The 19,341-nt window shown below is 42.9% G+C and overlaps 1 protein-coding gene and 1 non-coding gene across 2 annotated transcripts; both read left to right on the forward strand.

The window, feature by feature from the left end:
- Nucleotides 1-13,551: 13,551 nt before the first annotated feature.
- ddx54 (DEAD (Asp-Glu-Ala-Asp) box polypeptide 54) lies at nucleotides 13,552-19,133 on the forward strand. The gene is made up of 20 exons (XM_068752954.1): nucleotides 13,552-13,671; nucleotides 13,922-14,048; nucleotides 14,124-14,194; nucleotides 14,298-14,486; nucleotides 14,604-14,653; nucleotides 14,780-14,821; nucleotides 14,909-15,004; nucleotides 15,098-15,219; nucleotides 15,304-15,365; nucleotides 15,513-15,644; nucleotides 15,772-15,982; nucleotides 16,070-16,201; nucleotides 16,316-16,537; nucleotides 16,620-16,693; nucleotides 16,774-16,980; nucleotides 17,434-17,582; nucleotides 17,674-17,787; nucleotides 17,900-18,010; nucleotides 18,104-18,201; nucleotides 18,434-19,133. Exons 1-20 carry the CDS (start codon nucleotides 13,552-13,554, stop codon nucleotides 18,703-18,705), a joined length of 2,601 nt encoding a protein of 866 aa, XP_068609055.1. The 3' UTR covers nucleotides 18,706-19,133.
- trnac-gca (transfer RNA cysteine (anticodon GCA)) lies at nucleotides 13,703-13,774 on the forward strand. Its single transcript has one exon. It is a non-coding gene; the product is annotated as a tRNA-Cys (tRNA).
- Nucleotides 19,134-19,341: the final 208 nt, after the last annotated feature.

Genomic DNA, 19,341 nt, shown 5'->3' on the forward strand with positions numbered 1-19,341 from the left:
ACAAAAAAATAAATACAAATAAACTGTTAGGAGTTTTTGCATTTTTTCCAAACAGTATTTTAAAATATGTGGCAAAAAAACAACAACATTCTACTATGTAAAGGGATGATATAAAAATACTGGACATCAACATGAAGACTTGAAGTGGAAAAACAGAAGATACTAGGAGTCGATATATGCCTTTGCTTCGCCCAAAGTTATAATTGAAGAGTCATTAAAATTATACTGCCGAGTTCTAATTTCTGAAGAGCCTGTTTTAGACTAACTAACTACGCGAGTTTTGCCGGTGCCTTTTACTCCTTATTTCCTGCTCTTGCTGCAAGCTAATAATAAGCTAGATAAGCTTGGTATTGTCCTGGAATAAAGCAGTCTACCCCTATCAACAGTGCATGTGTACACAAAGACACCTAAAGTATTACAAGCTCAAATTTAGGCTGAAATGGCGTTGACACTTATGTGATACTCGGTGATGCATCGCTGCTCAGACATCCTTCACAGGGCCTAGACAAAGCCAGACTGGGAAAATACATTTAGCACAATATCAGCACCGAAAGGAAGCTTTAAACATCTATGAAGACAAATACACTGGTTTAAATGTAAGTCCACAATGCAATCATATCAAGTCTATAAATAAAGACTGCTTTATTATTCTGTAAAGTCATGAAGCTGATTTGTTTACGTGTCCAATACAAAAAGACGCAAAGATAAGGCAGCACAAAACAAACCACAAGTAGCATAAATATACCACAGTTATTCCAGATGCTAAATATACTTTGACTGATTTGGTTTGGTCCAAAAACAGCTAGTCCAACCTAAAGCAGTTAAAATTATTTGGAAGGTGATCCCCAACATGCAAAAAAAAAAAAAAAAAAAAGACAAGAAATCAGTTGCATCCAGCCTTGTTTTAATCTTCAGTTTGCTTTACCAAATACACAGAAATACATTTGTAAGTATCCACCATGGAGAAGAGAGTCAGAACCATGTGACCAGACTGCAGCCTCATTAGTCGTTATTCTTTCTCCTAATAAATATTGTCACTGCCTTCCCTCCCCTCAACAGCCACTTTCCATTGAGAAGACAATGCATAACAAGTTGTGGGTCAGTCAAATATCACGGCAAGCGGGGAAATTAATGACACATTTAAAGCCACAAATCCTCCATGACGTTCAAACCAGCTGTTCAAATCACGTGACTTGTTTCAGGTCCCGTGACCAACATAAAGGCAACATCAATGCCACTTGATGCATAGAAATATTTATTAAACATCAATTTAATAAAACCACGCAAGAAAAATATCTTGCTATTCACGTTTTAGAATTTAAAAAAAAGCATCCTCATAAGAAAATGACAGCGTCAAGCGTGATCAATGCAACTTTGATCAAATTTGCAACAATTTGTGGATAAAAGGGTGAACTTTTCCCCCAGAATTTCTGCTTTAATAACTAAACAAAACTGTTGTTTGGAAAAGAGAAGTTTACGTGGATGCTACACGAACGGTTGGTTACAGTATTATTACACCTTATGCGTAACACTTGCACTATGAATTATCAGGGTATCATTGTTTCAAACAAATCTGAGACGTTCTGTTAACAGAAATCCGAACAAACATATTTGTGTGTCTAATGTTTAACTATTAAATATGACAATAAAGTCATTACTGCCCCCAAACATGGAAACAGATCTCAGCTTAACAACCGGCAACTTGACAGGATTGTTTTGGTTAAATATTCTATTAGTAGAACACAACACACACACACAAAGGTTCGCTAGTAGGTGGTAAAATACACGAAGTCCACATTCGGCTGGTTAGTAGCTCTTTGAGCAAGTCTAATAACAAACAAGGCCCCGGATCCGCCTTTTTTTGACAGCTAGCTTTAGCTAGTTAAGCTGCTTGTTGACAACTAATTGCAGAATTCACAAATTGTGTCGTTGACCTCCATCACCACACCAGCCAACCGAGAACACAACATATATTTTAGTACAAATAGGCTATAACTTGCCCAAAAGCAATCTTATATCAAACCAACACCTTGCGATAGCTTTGACAAGCTAGACTGCTAGCTAGCTAGCTGCAGTGGTTGGATTATGGCATCGTTAGATAAATCACATATTTGTAAATCCATATTCATTCATCCCAGAGCAAGTGACGTCCTCCAAACGCAAATCTCAAACTATATATAACGTTAATAGATCATAATAATCAAAGCTAAAAAAACAAAATAAAATAAATCTAGCCTGGTATTAGCCATCTTCCAGCTAGCGTCGTTAGCTTTGGAAATGAGCTGACTCCAGCTTTACACAGGTTAGCTCAACTGTCACATAATTTAAATACAAATTTCCCGTTTACCAGGGTTTATATACACATTGTATGACTGTGCTCAAAAACATCCTGTTTCTCTGTCCTTACCAGAAATTCCTCTTTTAGCCTTTAATTCTTCTGGAGCTGTTTGGAAGAGGAATGTAGGTTATCCAGGCTGAAGTATGATCTGTCTATCCAAGATGGCTGCTCGGAGCACAGGGTTTCCTCCGCTGGATGCAATGGGCTTCTGGGACAAAGAGCGTCTTATGCGACGATTTGCGGTGTGGCGCCTCACCTGCACAGGTGTTTTCATATGCAATATACTGTACAAGTAAATAGCCTTGTGATGAAGGGTAATAATTCCCCCAGTTTGAGTGCCCGAATGAATGATTTTTTTTTAGAGGCCTCTATTATAAATAAATGGGACAATCCGCATCGCGACAGTATCCGCATTCCGGATCCGATCCGCATGAAATTCGGTGGTAAGATAGAGGTCCCCACCCTACGTCAATTTCTATAAATATCGGTCAATAATCAACCGAGTTATCGAGCAACACATTTTGAAGCATTCATTCACTGCAATGTTAATAAAAAAAAATAAAAAAATAAAAGTGATCCAGAATACAGGATCTCTTCTGGATCTTTATTAAAGTTTACAAATTGTTCTTGGAATCTTTATACACCAAATAACAAAAGTAAAAGTGAGTCAGAGTTGATATTTGTAACTGGTTTTTGAATCTAATATTTATTCCTGTCCTCAATCTAGATCAGATCCAGATGAAATTTGGGGGTGAGATAGAGATCTCCACCCTACATGACTGTCAAATTCCATAAACATCAGTCAATAATCTACAGAGATATGGAGGAACAGATTTTTAAGATCCAGAATGCAGGATCTCTTCTGGATCGTCACCATCACTCTGAACATTTCATCAAGATCCGTCCAGAATTTGTTTTAGTTATCTTTGCTAACAGACAAACCAATACAGGTGAAAACATAACCTCCTCGGTGGAGATTTAAAAAAAAAAAAAAAAAATCACCAATCTGATATCTGATAGCATACTGTTGAAGACAATTCATCACATTAATTTTAGATTGCTTTCATGATGTGTAATGATGATATTCAGGGTGTGTCCTTGTCCATCTAAAATTCAACCAATCTTTTGAAAAATATGAAACATTTTAATGCAGTAATTCACAACATTACATGCTTTCAGTGTACAATATGTCTTACAATCCTACATACAACCACATGCAGTGCGCTTTTCCGAGTATATCCTGGAGGACAGGATGCTAAAAAAAAAACCATCTTAGGTTCTTCACAATAAATAACTTGTGAATTTAAAAACACTGACAGCACGCAAAGATTTGACCTTAATAAAGATGATGAAGTTGTTCATAGAAAAAAAATGTATTCATGTGTTGGTAATCCTTATGATACTGAAATGATTTGTGTTAATATTGCTGATACAAGACCTCCATTACAAAAGTTATACAGTATGATCTAACAAAGACAATAACACTCTCCCGTAAAATGCCCGACATTGTGCTCCTGTGTAGAATAAGGGAGTGGAAAGTAAATGCTTAGATGAGTCTAGCGCCACCATTATTTCATTAAAAAAAAAATCCCAGACTTATTTTGTCACTGGTTTATCTATGTGACAAAAGCTAATATTTGCCAGTAACGCCATACTGCGTCAAATACTCAATAAGCCCTAAACAGGAGCAGCTAAGAGAGGACGCAAGAGTTCCATATCACAACCACACCCTCAGCATCAACAGGCTGAACAGCGCACCGATGCAATGGAGTGCGCTTGCCTGCCAAAAGGGGGCGCTGTTACACAGGTCTGAGTCACAGCAGTGGATGCGCACCCCTGGCAGCTCTTGCTGCTGGCAGTGTCTGGATGTGGCGCAACCGCTGGTCAGGATGATACCCAGGGCCGCTGAGAGAGAGAGAGAGAGAGAGAGAGAGAGAAAGCACAAGTAAGCACCAAATACTGCACGTGTGTAGTTAGGAAGACAGAAACATCTTAAAGGCACACTCCGTATAGGATATGTCCTCACAGAGGAGGAAGCAAGACAACACAAATCCCTGACTATTACCTCTGCCGTGGCTGGGTCTCATGAAGATTTACAGATTCACAATTCAAGATTGGCCTCTGACAGCCGGTTAATCTGTTTCTCTGAGCCAATTCAAATGTGCCTCATCGGCCATTTCGCCACGAGTGAACATGAGTCAGACATCAAGCGATGGAACAGCTGGATTGCCCGTGCTTTTATAGATATCAGCAGAAGTGCTCTTCATCGCACCCTCGCTATCTGTCGTGGCTGTCGTCTCTCCCCCCGCCCAATGAGACTTCACGTCAAACGATGAATGACGAGTAAGTTACTCAGCAAAGCACGTCAGAGTCGGCTGATGTCGCTATCATCAGAGCAATAGAATGATTAAAGTCGATTATGTGATGGCCGCCAGAGTGAATGTTCAAGAGAGAGCCAGAAAGAGAAACTGTGACTAGAACTGGGTCAGGAAGGGTTTGCCCGTGGAGGTTTACTCACTGCTCTCTGTCTTGATGCAGAAACGGTGCTTGAAGCCTTTGTGCGAGTGGGTGCAGGTGACGACCTCCGGGTTCGAGCAGCCCACGTCCATGGACCGCTGTCCCTGGATGATGTTGCAGCCATAGCACTGCAGCCCCCTGACTGGCAGGGGAAACACGCACACGACGAGACACGCTGTTAGGTAGCAGTCGAAAGCTTATGGGCCATCGCGTCGTCGCCAGCCGCAGAGCTACCGTTCTATTGTGTGTGGAAGCAGGCGCAGCAGGGGGTCAGGGCGGGGGTCAGGGCGGGGGTCAGGGCGGGGGGGGGGGGGCGCATGTGATCATATGAACCTCGCAGAATTTGAGTCCAGAGCCTCCTTACTGTTATTTATTATTTTGATTATGTCACCCTTCTTCAAATGAAACCTCTCCTCTCCTCCCCTCTCAGGTTGAGTCACCCTGAGTACTATAGCACCCCACCCCAAGCTGTCTGCCTGCCAGCTGCAGCTTGTAATCTCCGAGCCTCGACTCCTCCACTCAGCGCCCTGGAAATAGAGGAAGCCAAATGTCTCTGAGCGGCAGCACGAGAGGGAATAAATCGACATCTAGATTATGTTGTTGTTTATTCTCCCAACTGAAGCCTGAAAATCACCGACAGACATAATATTGTACGATCAATACTCGCTAAATGGGCTCGATCACTCTCCATCCAAAAAGTAAAGCTAAGATCGCCTAAAGGAACAAATCCACCAGCGCTTAAAAGGATTGTCAGTAACTTTGGACCACACACACACACACCTGGGACAAACACGATTCCTGTGGACTCAGAGCCTCTCGATGCCTCCGCTCTGTTAAATAGCTCACCCCCCCCCCAAAAAAAAGCTCTGATGGAGATTTCAGGAGCAAACTAATCCCTGGCAAATGCTCTTACAAAAATCACTTTAGAGATCTGCTGGAATCATTGCAAAGCCTCACAGAGGCAACGAGCGCATGTCTTTAGTCGGGGATGTGTCAGAGTCCCCGTTGGTGATGCACCGTGCAGCGAAAGCTCATGAATATTCATTAGAGCAGCATTCATTCAAGAGAGCGTTACTCTGCATTTGGAAAACAAATTGATTTATCGGTGCACAACGATGCGATGCTGTTGCACGGCACACTCATGAAATATTGACGAGAGTGTCCTCTGGTGATGCTTGTTTTTTTTTTCGGCGGGGGGGCTATAATTCAGCATCACCATAGATGTTTTGAATGTGTAACATGAATGACCTCTACCGAGGCGGGGGGGGGGGGGGTCCACCAGCGTTGGTTTGTCTGTCTGTTAGCAACATAACTCAAAAGGTTATGGACAGATCTTGATGAAGATTCCAGTACATGTTGGGAATGTTACCCGGAACAGATGATTACATTTCAGTGATGATTCAGAATAAATCCTGGATTCTGGATCACTTTTGAATTTTCGTTAACGTTGTAGTCAATGGAGATTCAAAATTTGTTCCTCAATATCTCGGTTTATTATTGACCGATGTTTATGGAATTTGACACCGTCGTGTAGGGTGGGGACCTCTATCTCGCCACCAAATTTCATCTGGATCAGATCCAGAATGCGGATACTCTCGCGATCCGGATTGTCCCATTTATTTATAATGAAAATTATGAAATTCTAACATTGAAAACCGCATTTATGGATTAAAAAATACACATCAACTCCGATTCACTTTTACTTTTCATGGTTGGTGTAGAAAGATAACCAAGAACAATTTAGAACCTTTTTGATGATGATCCACATCACCATCCGGACGGTGTAAATCCAATTATGAGGTGAATCAGCTGATTGGTGGTGATATCCTTAGAGCTCTATGCCCTGTTTTTGTTTTCACTTTCAAATCTGCAAATGCATGCATATCGCTCAAACACATGCAGCTAAAGATGCATTTTAACTCACCTTGTGCCAAGCAGAGTGTCCAAACCAAGATAAATCCAAACCCATACACCAGCCAGGTACGTAAAGTCATGGATGCAGCACAGGAGCGTTGGTCAGTGGTCAGTGCTGGATGAGTCTCATCAAATAGTCCACCACGACAGAAAGAGGGACAACTCCGTAGATCCCACTACCGCTTCTTTCCACCCCAGCCTCAGCGAAGCTCACTCAGTGTGCAAGTGAAGCGCCAGAGAGAATCCAGGGAGAGAGGGAGCCAGCCAGCCATCCAGACAGTCAGTCAGCTCAGCAGCCAGTCAGGCAAAAGGAAGAACGATAAATGATAATGGATAAATGTCTCTCTCAGCGCGTCTTCTCACATCCTGAGTCTGTCAAGCTGGCGGAGCTGGCGGTTTGAGCACAAACATCTCCACGCAGAGGGAAAACAGTGCAAGTGGTTCTTTTTTGCAGATGGAGCAATCAGGATTAATTCCTGATTGATAATCCGTTATTCCTAATAATAGCCTTATCGCAATGTGTTAAAAGCCCAGACATGGCAGACTGTTGGGGTGTGTGTACCAATTTATATGGAGCACTGCCAAAGGACACACACACACAAAAGTTCCCAGTGGGGTAAGTCATATCTGCGCAGTGTATCACTACGTTGGGAGAAAATTCTATCTAATCAAGAATTAAAGAATAATCCTTTCTTAGAGACTGTAATGCCGGAGGATAAGGCAGGCTTTGCGGTAAGCCCTCATCCCCTCCCAACCCAAAGCAACATATGGTCCACTCTGATAGACGGCTGCCAGCCATCTCTGTCATTCATAATAAAACATATTTACACAAGTAGGTGCAAATTATCCACAAATGATTTGGTTACTGCAGAATGCAAACCATTTCCCCCACCTATACATAAAAAATGTTTTTTTAAAGATCAATGATGACGACTTAGGTGCTCGTCTCTTTGTATCCACATCACACAATAAGTGTCTCTTTTTATTTGGAAGTGTCTGCAGCTGCATGGCGCTTGTCTATACGCAGTACTCGGTGCTTTTATTCGTGACTCATTGTTTGAGCGTGAAGGAAAAAATAGGGTGAGAGGAGGGGAAATTAAATGCCTGCAGTGTACACTATCAGTGTGAAGCATAGGGCAAGTAGAAAGGGTCATCTGAAATGTTGTTGCACAAGGAGGCACAAAGATGCTGTCTTAAGCTTGGATTTCATCAATAATTATTGTTGTGTGTGTGTGCATGTGTGTTGAAACGTCATAGTAATTTTGTCGTGTGGAAATAATTTTTTGTTTTTGGCAAAGGGTTAAATAGAAAAGTTTGACACTGCAATCCGATCTTCCCATTTCTAGCTTAGCTTAGTTTAGCATGAAGACAAGAGGGAAAATAATGACCTGGAATCTTTCCAATGGTGATTAAAAAGTTCTGACTCTCAGCATGCTTAAAACTCATTTTAGTTGTTAATTTTGTTTCTAAATAAAAACTTGAAAAGCACTCAGAGAGCTCAGACCTCCACCAAGCAGCTCATTCCCCTCATAATTAGATTTACGTCCACATGGTGATCTGGATCATCACCAACAGGTTCTAAATTGTTCTTGGTATCTTTATACACCAACCATGAAAAGTAAAAGTGAATTGGAATTGATGTGTATTTTTAACAGATTTTTGACTCCATAGTGGGGTTTTCAATGTTAAAGTATATATTTTTTTTCCTGATCTCATTCTGGATCAGAGCAAGATGAAATTCGGTAGTGAGATAGAGATCCCCGTCCTAAATGACTGTCTCAAATTCTATAAACGGAAATGGAAATGTCAAAATCATCCATAATCCAGGATTTCTTCTGGATCATCACCAGAATTATTCTCTTCCTGGTAACATTCCCAACATGACAAAAAGAGACAAGTTTGTTCCAGTTTTTGCCCTAATGAAAAGCCGACCAGCTACGGCCTGTCGATTTAATAAGCTTTATTCAATATCCTCATTGATGTGCTAATTTTTATCAAAAAATATATATATTTACATTTTGGCATGCAAACTTGCACAACTCAGCAACCCGGCACTCCCATTGGTCGTATTGATGAATCTATAACGAGCCATTTCCACCTAACGCATCCAAAATGAATGTTGTGAAGCATAAAAGAGCACTCAGGGTAAAAGTCCCGATGCTGATGTGCACATGCAATGTTTGTGTCAACCTTTCAGCCCTTTTTTATATTCTGCTGAGCTGCTTGAGCCTTTTGGGTGATAAAGCTGTGAAAGGAGAGTGAACGAAGCATGGATTTTGGAGCGGGAAGAGGAGGTCCGGCAGCACCATAATGATGAAAGTGAGTCTTCCCCGAGCTGCTCCTGACTTATCTCATGACACACAATAGCCTCTTTAAATTCCCTTCGAGTCCTCTGCGGCGGCTAGTTTGGAGTGACAGAGAGGCGAGAATAGAGAATGCTTCATGGCTTTAAATTCTTGATGAAATAGCAATTAAGACATCAGAAGAAGAAGTGAGCTCCTGGTTGTATGAGGAAAAAAAAAAAAAAGGAACAACAATCATGTGAGGAGGGAAATGCATAAAAGGTTCATCCTGCTCTTTGGGGTTTAATTTCGGGCATCACATGTAAACCCTCCAGTGAAAGTGTAACGGAGTTGAGACCGAAAATGGCCATTAAGTATTAGCCAGAGCCCGGCGGCTTCACTGCTGACTTAATGAGCAGTAATCCAGTAGTATTTGACCACAGCACTAATGGAAGGATGTTCTGCAGGCCATGCGCAGCGAGATCAAAACAAAAGAAATGAGCAGAGCACAGGGAGGGCTTTGATTTCACTTTTAGGGGCTTTGATGCACCAATTTGTGTGGTTGGAGAAATCCCCAGGGGTCTCTTTCTCCTCTCTTTAGGGCAAGTCTTTGTGCTTTTTTTTTTTTTGTCACATACCCCATGATTATAGACTTGATGCTTGCTCAAGCTGTAAGATTAACCACTGAAACCCTGAAGGGAAACGGCTTTTTAGCACCCACCATATCAAGCATTTCAACATTTGACCAGATTGGCCTCTACAGTTTTACACCAAAGGGGAGGCCAAAGTCAGACAAATAACTAGAGAAATACAGATTTCACTGCAGTTTACAGCATGTTATTGTATGGCATTGATGAAATAGAATACTTTAAATGAACTTCAGTGTTTTACAGTGAAGAGGAGCATTTTAAATTCACTTTAGCTTGATTACCCCTTGAATTTACAATGTTCTTTTTATTTATCTTTTCTGCGTGGCGTGCACTGCACCTACTTCCAACATTTTTCATGGCCTTAAATCCAACCAGCGACCTAATAAGGCGTGATTCCGAGCAGGTGGAGGGACCAGAGGGTTAACGTTATTGTGTATCATCCCAAGCATGTACGCACTTTCTCCTCTCAGCATTGTAGCTCGTCGTATCTGAAGAGGCGCAATCAGGTGCCTTGTGCATGGCTGCTCTGCCTCCCTGCCCAGGTGCCATGAGGGTAAAGCCAGGGGCGGGCTCACCATCTGCTGCACTCACTTATGGGGGGGGGGACACACGATCAAAGTGTTGCAGTGCCGTGCGAGCTCACTGAACCCAAGACCAGGCGTTGAGCGTCTCTTTAAATGCCCCGAGATCCGATGCCTTTCACCAGTTATTCGCAGCGACATGATCGTGGATCCCGAGGCACATTTTGCACCAAGTCTCGAGTGTCGGCTTTGATTTGATGCACATCCTATTGCTGCCTGACAAAAACACCCAGCATTTGCCCCTCATATTTCTGAGTAGACTGATTTCTCATCTATCTCTCAGCACTTTTCAGGATGCAAATCGGGAAACAGATATTTCCCGTCACACAGCCACGTCTGACTTTTTTTTGAGGAGCTGTTATCAGATTTCTGAGATTAATTTGCCCCTTTGGTTGTGCAGCGGCTGCCACAGAAAATCAAGCTAATATTTGAAGGCTTGCTGCAGGGGGGGGGGGGGGGGGGGGGGGCAGCCTGCCTGATATGCTGCAGCATATCACGAGCAAAACTAATCGGGTGTTTGGACTACAGTATATTTAAAGGGTCCACTTTGGCTGGCTCCTTTAAGAGCCCTTGATAAATAATTTAATTGGCACAGAGAGAGTGGAATAATATTTATATACTACCCCCAATTAAAGGCTTTGCTTTACAAACTATCGGCTCAATAATCTCTTTTTTTAAACATTCCCCTAAATCTCCAAGGCTTAGAGGCAACATCTGCTGCTGGAGAATGTCTTTATTAAAACAACCTGAGCTCTGCTTTCCTAATGGTTTCCACTCAGTGCCCATTTAGTCACTTCATGAATTCCAGCGTATTCACATGCCATCGCTGACTCAAGTTATGCCACAGATCATTGAAAGGTCATATGCTCCCCTCTAAGTCTCCTGTATGCAGGCTGCAGCTTGGCTTAGCATGCATTAAGTCCCCATAAATCCATGCACGTTTGCCATTTATAGATCCTATCGGCATACACTTTGTGAAATCAATGATGGGGCTGTCAGAGGATTAATAAGAGGCAGGATGTTATTCGCCCATGTTCCCCAGAGGAAAATCATGACACGCTGCCCTATTCGATTTCACAGAATAGTGACGTACAATGCAGCGTTACAGACGAAAACATTTGAACAACATTGTGTTCAACTTGAGGCTTAATATATGGAAGGAATTGTGATTTCAGGCGTTCGGAGGCCAACCTGATATGTCAGCATGCTTTTCACAACGCCAAGTTGAAAGCCACAGCCTCCCCATCACTGCCAGCTTCGTATCTTTATCTCCTCAGGCTCTTATAAATACTTAAATCACCTTGAGGGACAAAAGCAGATCATAAAGGTGGCTTCTTGCTCTGATCCCCCCCCCCCACACACACACAACATCCCTGTCAGCTCCCTGAACTGATTTGGCTCCAAGCCACAGCAGCCAGGCTCCGTGAGAGTGTATGAATGGCATTAGCTCCGGCCTGTTACCATGGCGTTGACTTATTTACTGTACATCAGCCCACTGACTTCAAACAGGACACTGCACATTTCGGCTGCCATATTTTAGTGTCAGTGTTATCATCCAAAGGACACATTTCCACTGGGTGTTTTCAAATATTTGACAGCGGCTGCCTGAATAACATAAAGGTATGGGCCGATGCAAAATATCCTGTAAGACTGAAAAATAATGTATAGCTGTGTATTATTATTATTATTATTATTATTCCTAAACCAAGTCCACATTTTACATCTTGCTTTTTGCATTAATGGCACACATCATAAAAGATATCTGCATTCCAACTAAAACAAAACAGAAATGATGTTTATTAAAAGGAAGTAACCTTTTTCCCTGATATTGGCTTTGAATGAATACCCTACTGTAACAGCCCAGAGCCTCATTTGGGTTTCAACTTTTCAATGTGCTGTGCAGCTGTCTTCTTGAGCAGCAGCTGGCCTCAGAGTTTAATGAAGCCACATCTGGGACGCATCACTGACATTTAACTTGGCTGGTAATCAATGTGCAGAGGGAGTGAATGCATGGAATATTGGAGGCTCTGGGGGGAACGGGTCTGTTAAATGACGTCGTCAGTTATGACATGCTGTTATTCTTCTTCGAGGAATAACAAAACTGTAGCTTTTGAGATCAAAATGTCTAAAAGAAGCACGGTGCCTGTGGAGAGTTTGCAATTGTGTGTTTGAGCAGTGGATTAAATATTTATGTATTTATTTTCAGACACTTTACAGCCTATTTCTGTATTCCAGCAGCATAAATGTGAAATTGGTGGATTTTTTCTGCAAATACTTTCTATGTCTCATTTGGCTTCATGACTTTTGAGTTACGGTCGCAATATTTGACATGAAATATTTTTGCAATGCGCGTACTATTACTGTTTTCATATGTAAATCCAAAAGGACTATTTTTATAACGTCTGGGTTTTTTCACACAGACTATGACATGTTCCACTCTGTGCAAACAGTTCTGTTCACTTTCCTCGGGCAGAAAACTAAGAATTAGCTTTCCTTTAAAATCTTGTGATGGATTTTGTGTAACACTGATCGTGCCTGCATGCTCCTTTTGTCACATCATGCACTAATCAGATGGAAACTGTACATTGTGATTTTATATTGTGGCTAAATGGATTAATAAAGAAAATCCGTGTGAAGGATGATCCACCTGCTGCAATAAAAAACAGACAGCAGCAACAACTCGCTGTTTTGTACAAGCTGGGTCAAGAGATCGTAACAATTATTATGATCTTAGAATTATCACAAGGATTTTTTTACTCTCTCTCAATTTATAGAAATATCAGTCTTCTGTAATTAATTCATTATATGAATTTGAAAAAACACTGTCATACGGTTATCAGAATCAGAATACTTTATAGATCCATGGGGAAAATTCTATAAGATTTATTATATATATATATATGATCTAGGTATTTATTATTAGATTTATTGATAAGAATTCTTTAGATTTAGCTTTTCCGAATTTTTTATCACAAAAGCCACAAATAAAATCGCAGTACAGTGTACACAGTACGTTGTAGTGAATATACATGTTGTACCTCTTTCTAGCGGTAGGTGGCAGTATTGAACTGTCTACATTAAACTTACGGTCAAACGAAACGGAAGAAGAGGAAGAAGAAGAAGAAGAAACAACCCGCACGTGTGCTAAAGCTAAATGTCTGTCAACCTTGTTGTCATGCGCTTGTGTTTGATGTCGTACAGTTTAAAACCTGTAGCGTAAAGCAACAGTTTACGGTCTTTAAACCGTCTGTAAGGTCTTTGAGCCGATCATGGCGCAGAGGAAGAAGAAAGTGATGAAGAAGAGGAGACACACGACCAACAGAGAATCGGAGACCGACTCGGACCGCGGAGACTTCGAGCTAGCCGCTGAAGTTCAGGACGACGACTCTGTAAGAAGAAACGCTGAGATCTAAACGTACCGGGGGTATAGCTCAGCGGTAGAGCATTTGACTGCAGATCAAGAGGTCTCCGGTTCAAATCCGGATGCCCCCTCGGTTTATATTAAAGACACAGAGTTTACTAAGCATGTTTTCCTTCCTCAAAATCCTCAATACTTAAATAAACAGCATTGTTTCGTGGATATAAACGTGGATACTCTTATTTATGTTGCTGATGTCATTTTTCTTTCTGGTGTTACAGCCTGGGAGGGAAATGCTGCGGTTCCCGGCCCCGTCAGACTGCCTTTCAGATGTGGAGCTTGACACCAGGCAGCTGGTCAGAGCCCAAAACAAGAAGAAAAAGAAGTCTGGAGGCTTCCAGTCGATGGGTAAGACCCAGTTCAGAGGGTGCGCATAGGCCTGCTTGGCCCCGTTTCTATTGTTGTAATTGTTTACAATTGCAGGCCTCAGCTACCCTGCATATAAAGGCATCATGAAAAAGGGTTACAAAGTTCCTACTCCTATCCAAAGAAAGGTAAGCCCCCCCCCCCCTTTTACCATCTTGACAAGAAACAAGAAACATCTGCGATCCTAAACGGCGCAGTATTTTCACATCCGATATCTCTTTGCCGCTTCAGACCATACCCGTGATTTTGGATGGCAAAGACGTGGTTGCCATGGCCAGAACCGGCAGCGGGAAAACGGCTGCCTTCCTGGTGCCCATGTTTGAGAAGCTGAAAGCCCCTCAAGCCCAAACTGGAGCCAGGGCCCTCATCCTGACCCCCACCAGAGAGTTGGCCCTGCAGACCATGAAGTTCACCAAAGAGGTCAGGCTCGCCGATGTTATGTGCAAACGTGTTTCATGAGTGACTCTGCTATGCCTGGAGAAAAGTGGCGACTATTCTATGCTATATTTATTTCTTTATTGTGTTGCGATGCTATAGTTGGGAAGATTCACTGGCCTGAAGACTGCATTGATCCTGGGAGGAGACAGGTGAGCTGCTGCCTTGTTGCTTTTTGATTTCTGTGGCGATTATTTGTTTTTGCACTCTGGAGATCCTTCAGCTCGGGAATAAATACAAATGTTCTGCCCCCCCCCCCCCCCTCCCTCCCTCCCCAGTATGGATGATCAGTTTGCTGCTCTTCATGAAAACCCTGACATGTGAGTGTTTTGCAGCGCTAACTTACCCCCCCCCCCATCCATTGTACTATAAATGTAAGACCTGTTTCTCTGTGCTTCTCGCCACAGAATCATCGGCACCCCCGGTCGTCTGATGCACGTCATCAAGGAGATGAACCTCAGGCTGCATAACGTGGAGTATGTGGTGTTTGATGAGGCTGACAGGTAGGAAATGGACTCGTCCCTTTGCGGGTGGCGTGTTTTTCCACCCCACCGCTTTACGCGTACGACCACGCTGGTTTGCGTTCCGCCGCTCAGGTTGTTCGAGATGGGTTTCGCGGAGCAGCTTCAGGAGATCATCCGCAGGCTTCCGGACACCAGGCAGACGCTGCTGTTCTCCGCCACACTTCCCAAACTGCTGGTGGAGTTTGCCAGAGCCGGTGAGTTTAATGGAAAACGCATCAATCATCTTAGCTTAGCTGCTTGAGACCCGAGCTAAACTAGCGTTTTAACATTTTTCCCAGGGCTGACTGAACCAGTATTGATTCGTCTGGATGTGGATACGAAGATCAGCGATCAGATTAAGGTAAAGAGAGAAGGAAACGTTTGCAAAAATTTAATTAATGGTTTGAATTTACAGAATTAAAAAAATTAAGCAAATGCATGAAAGCAAACCGTTTTTGTTTTAGTTTGTTGAAAAATAACCCCCCCCCCCCCCCTGGCTTTCAACCAGCTGTCATTTTTCCACCTGCGTATGGATGACAAGTCGGCTCTGCTGCTTCACCTGCTGAGGAATGTGGTGAAGCCTCAGGAGCAGACTGTGATATTTGTGGCCACTAAACACCACGTAGAATACATCAAGGAAGTAAGGAACAAACGGCGCCCTTGTTTCTCTGACTGAAATCCTCACATGAGGACTCAGTCATGGGTCTTTTTTTTTTTTTTATCAACCGTAGCTTTGATTGGTGAATGTCTTTTGTTTTGGTGTCCAGCTGCTGTCGTCAGAAGGTTTGGAGTGCGCCTACATCTACAGTTCACTCGATCAGACCGCCAGGAAGATCAATATCGGCAAATTTGTGCATCGGAAAGCCATGGTGCTGATCGTGACTGACGTAGCTGCTCGGGGTATAGACATCCCCCTGCTGGACAATGTCATCAACTACAACTTCCCTTCCAAGGCCAAGCTCTTCTTGCATCGAGTTGGTGAGTGGTTTATACACCTAATTTTTTGTACGTGGATGAACTGATGAATTTGACGTGGTGGTGATCGTTTGGTCTTTTTCCCGCCAGGCCGCGTGGGACGTGCCGGGCGCACTGGCACAGCCTACAGTATGATTTGTCAAGACGAGGTGCCTTTTGTCTACGACCTTCACCTCTTCCTGGGAAGGCCTGTTCTGTTCTCCACGCCCGAACACACGCAAGGTAGGCTTCGGAGAAGGTCTGGATCGATCTGCTAGACTTGGGTTTGAGGCATTGACTTGACCTGCCATGCATCGCAATTGCCTCTCTGCACAAATGTACCCCCCCTGTCTACAGATGCTGCGGGCGTGTTTGGCCGCGTCCCTCAGAGCATCCTGGACGATGAAAGCGCCCACCTGATCACAGCTCATGAGAACTCCCTTGACCTGCATAACCTGCATCGCGTCTCGGAGAACGCCTACAAGCAGTATCTCAAGTCTCGGCCGAACCCTTCGCCCGAGTCCGTCAGGCGGGTCAAAAGCACGGATTTGTCCTGCATGGCCGTCCACCCGCTGCTCGGTCAGTTTGGGGGAGAAGGAAAAGTTAAGGGTGGTGATGATATAGCAGGCAGTGATTGGACAATATTCCAATCTTTCTTCAGGTTTTGGCTTGGAGAAAATGGAACTGGAGCGCCTCGATATAGTCGATGCAATCAAAGGCTACAAATCCAAATCGGTAAGTTACAGTATATTTGATGATTTTTCCTGTTAAACCGCGATAAAAGACAAACGTCTTCCCATTTTCTCTACTTTCAGACAATCTTTGAAATCAACTCCAGCAGTAAGATGCAAGCCGGCGAGGTGATGCGGACCAAACGCTCCAAAGACAATCGATTGGTGGTTAAATTTAACAAACGGAGAGACAGCCTGGCTGCGGAGAGTCTGCTGAAGAGGCCGAGCAACCCCTCGACCTCTGGCAATGATTTCCCACACTCGACGGGCGACGAGGACTACGATCTAAAGGCAAGGAACTCTAAATTCCTCTGTAGTTTCAGGATTGTTAAATCAGCATCTGCATTGTGTTTCTCCTTTAGCGTTTTTTATTTTACAAGAATGAGTTCAGACATAGAAAAATACGATGTTCCACGGTAAATTAAACAGAAAGCAAGAGGACCTAATTACAATCTCTGATAGCCAAAGATCATTTTAATTATTTATTAATGATACATTTTAGTTTTTAAACTTATAGAATATCAGTTTCCATAATCTTCTTTTCTGACCAAAATCACAAGAAATATTCTGTCATAAAATTCAAATAAGCAGTAATCTCTCACGGTGAAACGTTATTTAAACGATAACTTTTGCTCAGATTGTGCATAAATGTGAGCGACATCACTGATGAATGTTACGTTTTGTTGCGAATCTGCGCTGTTGCTCCTCTATTTTGACGTGTGTGATGTTCAATGCTTCCACCAGGGGGTGTTCTCATCAGTGGTCGGTGACAAAAGGAGACATGCCCAGGAAGATGGGGAAGATCTGCCAAAGGACAAGAGGAGCAGAAAGTCGGGCAAAGATGAGGAGTACTACATCCCCTACAGACCCAAAGACTTCAACTCTGAAAGAGGGTAAGGCTGAAATAGAGGTCCGGTGAGGGAAAAGGGCATCAGAGGGGATTCAAACGGGTCATTTCTGTCCAACCCTGTGTGCTGATGTCAGGTTGAGTCTCAGTGGAGATGCCTCGGCCTTTGAACAACAGGCCTCCTCGGCTGTCCTGGACCTGATGGGAGACGAGGGCGATCGACTCAACCAACACAAACACATGATGAAATGGTGAGAATTCGATTTCACTCTAAAATCGTGTCTCTCCTGCTCTTTGGGCGTTTACAATTCCGATTTAGCTATTAAAATACCATAACTCCAGTGTGTCTTCCGTGACTCGCAGGGACCGCAAGAGGAAGCGCTTCGTGAGAGTATCCGGAAAGGAGGACCAGAAGAAGAAGATCAGAACAGACGGCGGTCAGGCCATCAGCTACAAGAAGAACAGGAAGAACTTGTATCCTTCCAAAATGTTTCTCCTCGTGTTGCTCAATCTCACAATATTTAGTTTTATTTTGAAGAGACGTGGAACTTGACGTCCCCTTTTTAGTTATGAGGACTGGAAGAAAAAATACAAGATTGATGACGCGGGATCAGATGGAGAAACAGGAGGAGGAGGAGGAGGAGGAGGAAGGAGGCGGCCTGGAGGTAGGAGAGCCCTTTTCATGTAGTTGATCACATGTGATGGTTTGTCTCGTCAAAAACAAAACAATTTAATTGACTATCTTATTAATATATGGATCCTTGTCTTAAGCTAAATGGTGGCGGTATCAATATTTTAAGTGAAAGTTATTTTAGCAGAAAAAATTGCCCCCGCTCATTTCTTTGAATGAGTAGTATTTGTTTCTTGATCCTCGTTTCTATTTCCTCGGTCTTCCAGGTCGTGGCCGACGCGGCCCTCAACCCCAGGGTCCTAATCGCCAGAGGCCCGCGGGGTCGCAGCAGACCCCCGGCGGCAGCAGAGTCCGTTCAGAGCTGAAGACCAAGGATCAGATCATAAAGCAGCGCAGGAAACGGCAGAAGCAGCAATTCCTGCAGGGCGGAGGCATGAAGAAACTCCGCACCAGGAACAAACAGTGGCTGGGAGAAGTTAAGAAGTCAGGATTCGGGCGGGGTGGTCAGAAGAAGGGCAAGATGAAGAAGAGACTCTGATTCTGGTCACATTACGGGACCAGATGGTGACCATGGAGCTCTTCCCAAACCATTTTTAAATAATAATAATTTCACATCTTTCACGATTGTGGGTTAAAACAGTGTTTCTGGACTGTAGAGATGAACTTCACCTGCTTTGGTTTTCCTGTTTTAGGATGAAATGTTTTATGTCTATACATTATTAACTCTTGCCAAAATACAGAGATGAATATGGAAATACTGTGACGTCTTCATTTAATTACCTGTAAAATGGCACTGCTGTAAAATGATGGGTACAGTCGGATTTTGTAGGCTGATTACCAGGTACAACGCTGGCCTCTATAGGTAGAAAGCTAGTACTGCAAGTTAAACTGGATCATCGCAGAGCTTTTATGAACGCTCACCAGTGCGTAAAGAAAAATAAGAGTCATGAAAGAATAAAGGGAAAACTGTGAATGAACAAAGATGTAATTTCACTGGTGCATTAAGACGGACATATTAAGAAAAATGTAAATCCTGTCATATAGATGGCATCAATTTCACTCTGATTAGGACCCGACTGACTTTGATATTGTTTTTATATCTTTTACTACTTTTTAATATGTTCATATATTTTGCATTATTTTAAATTTCACCATCCTGAACCAAACTAAAGGT

Source organism: Brachionichthys hirsutus, chromosome 19, assembly GCF_040956055.1.
Source record: "Brachionichthys hirsutus isolate HB-005 chromosome 19, CSIRO-AGI_Bhir_v1, whole genome shotgun sequence".
Classification (NCBI taxonomy): domain Eukaryota; kingdom Metazoa; phylum Chordata; class Actinopteri; order Lophiiformes; family Brachionichthyidae; genus Brachionichthys; species Brachionichthys hirsutus.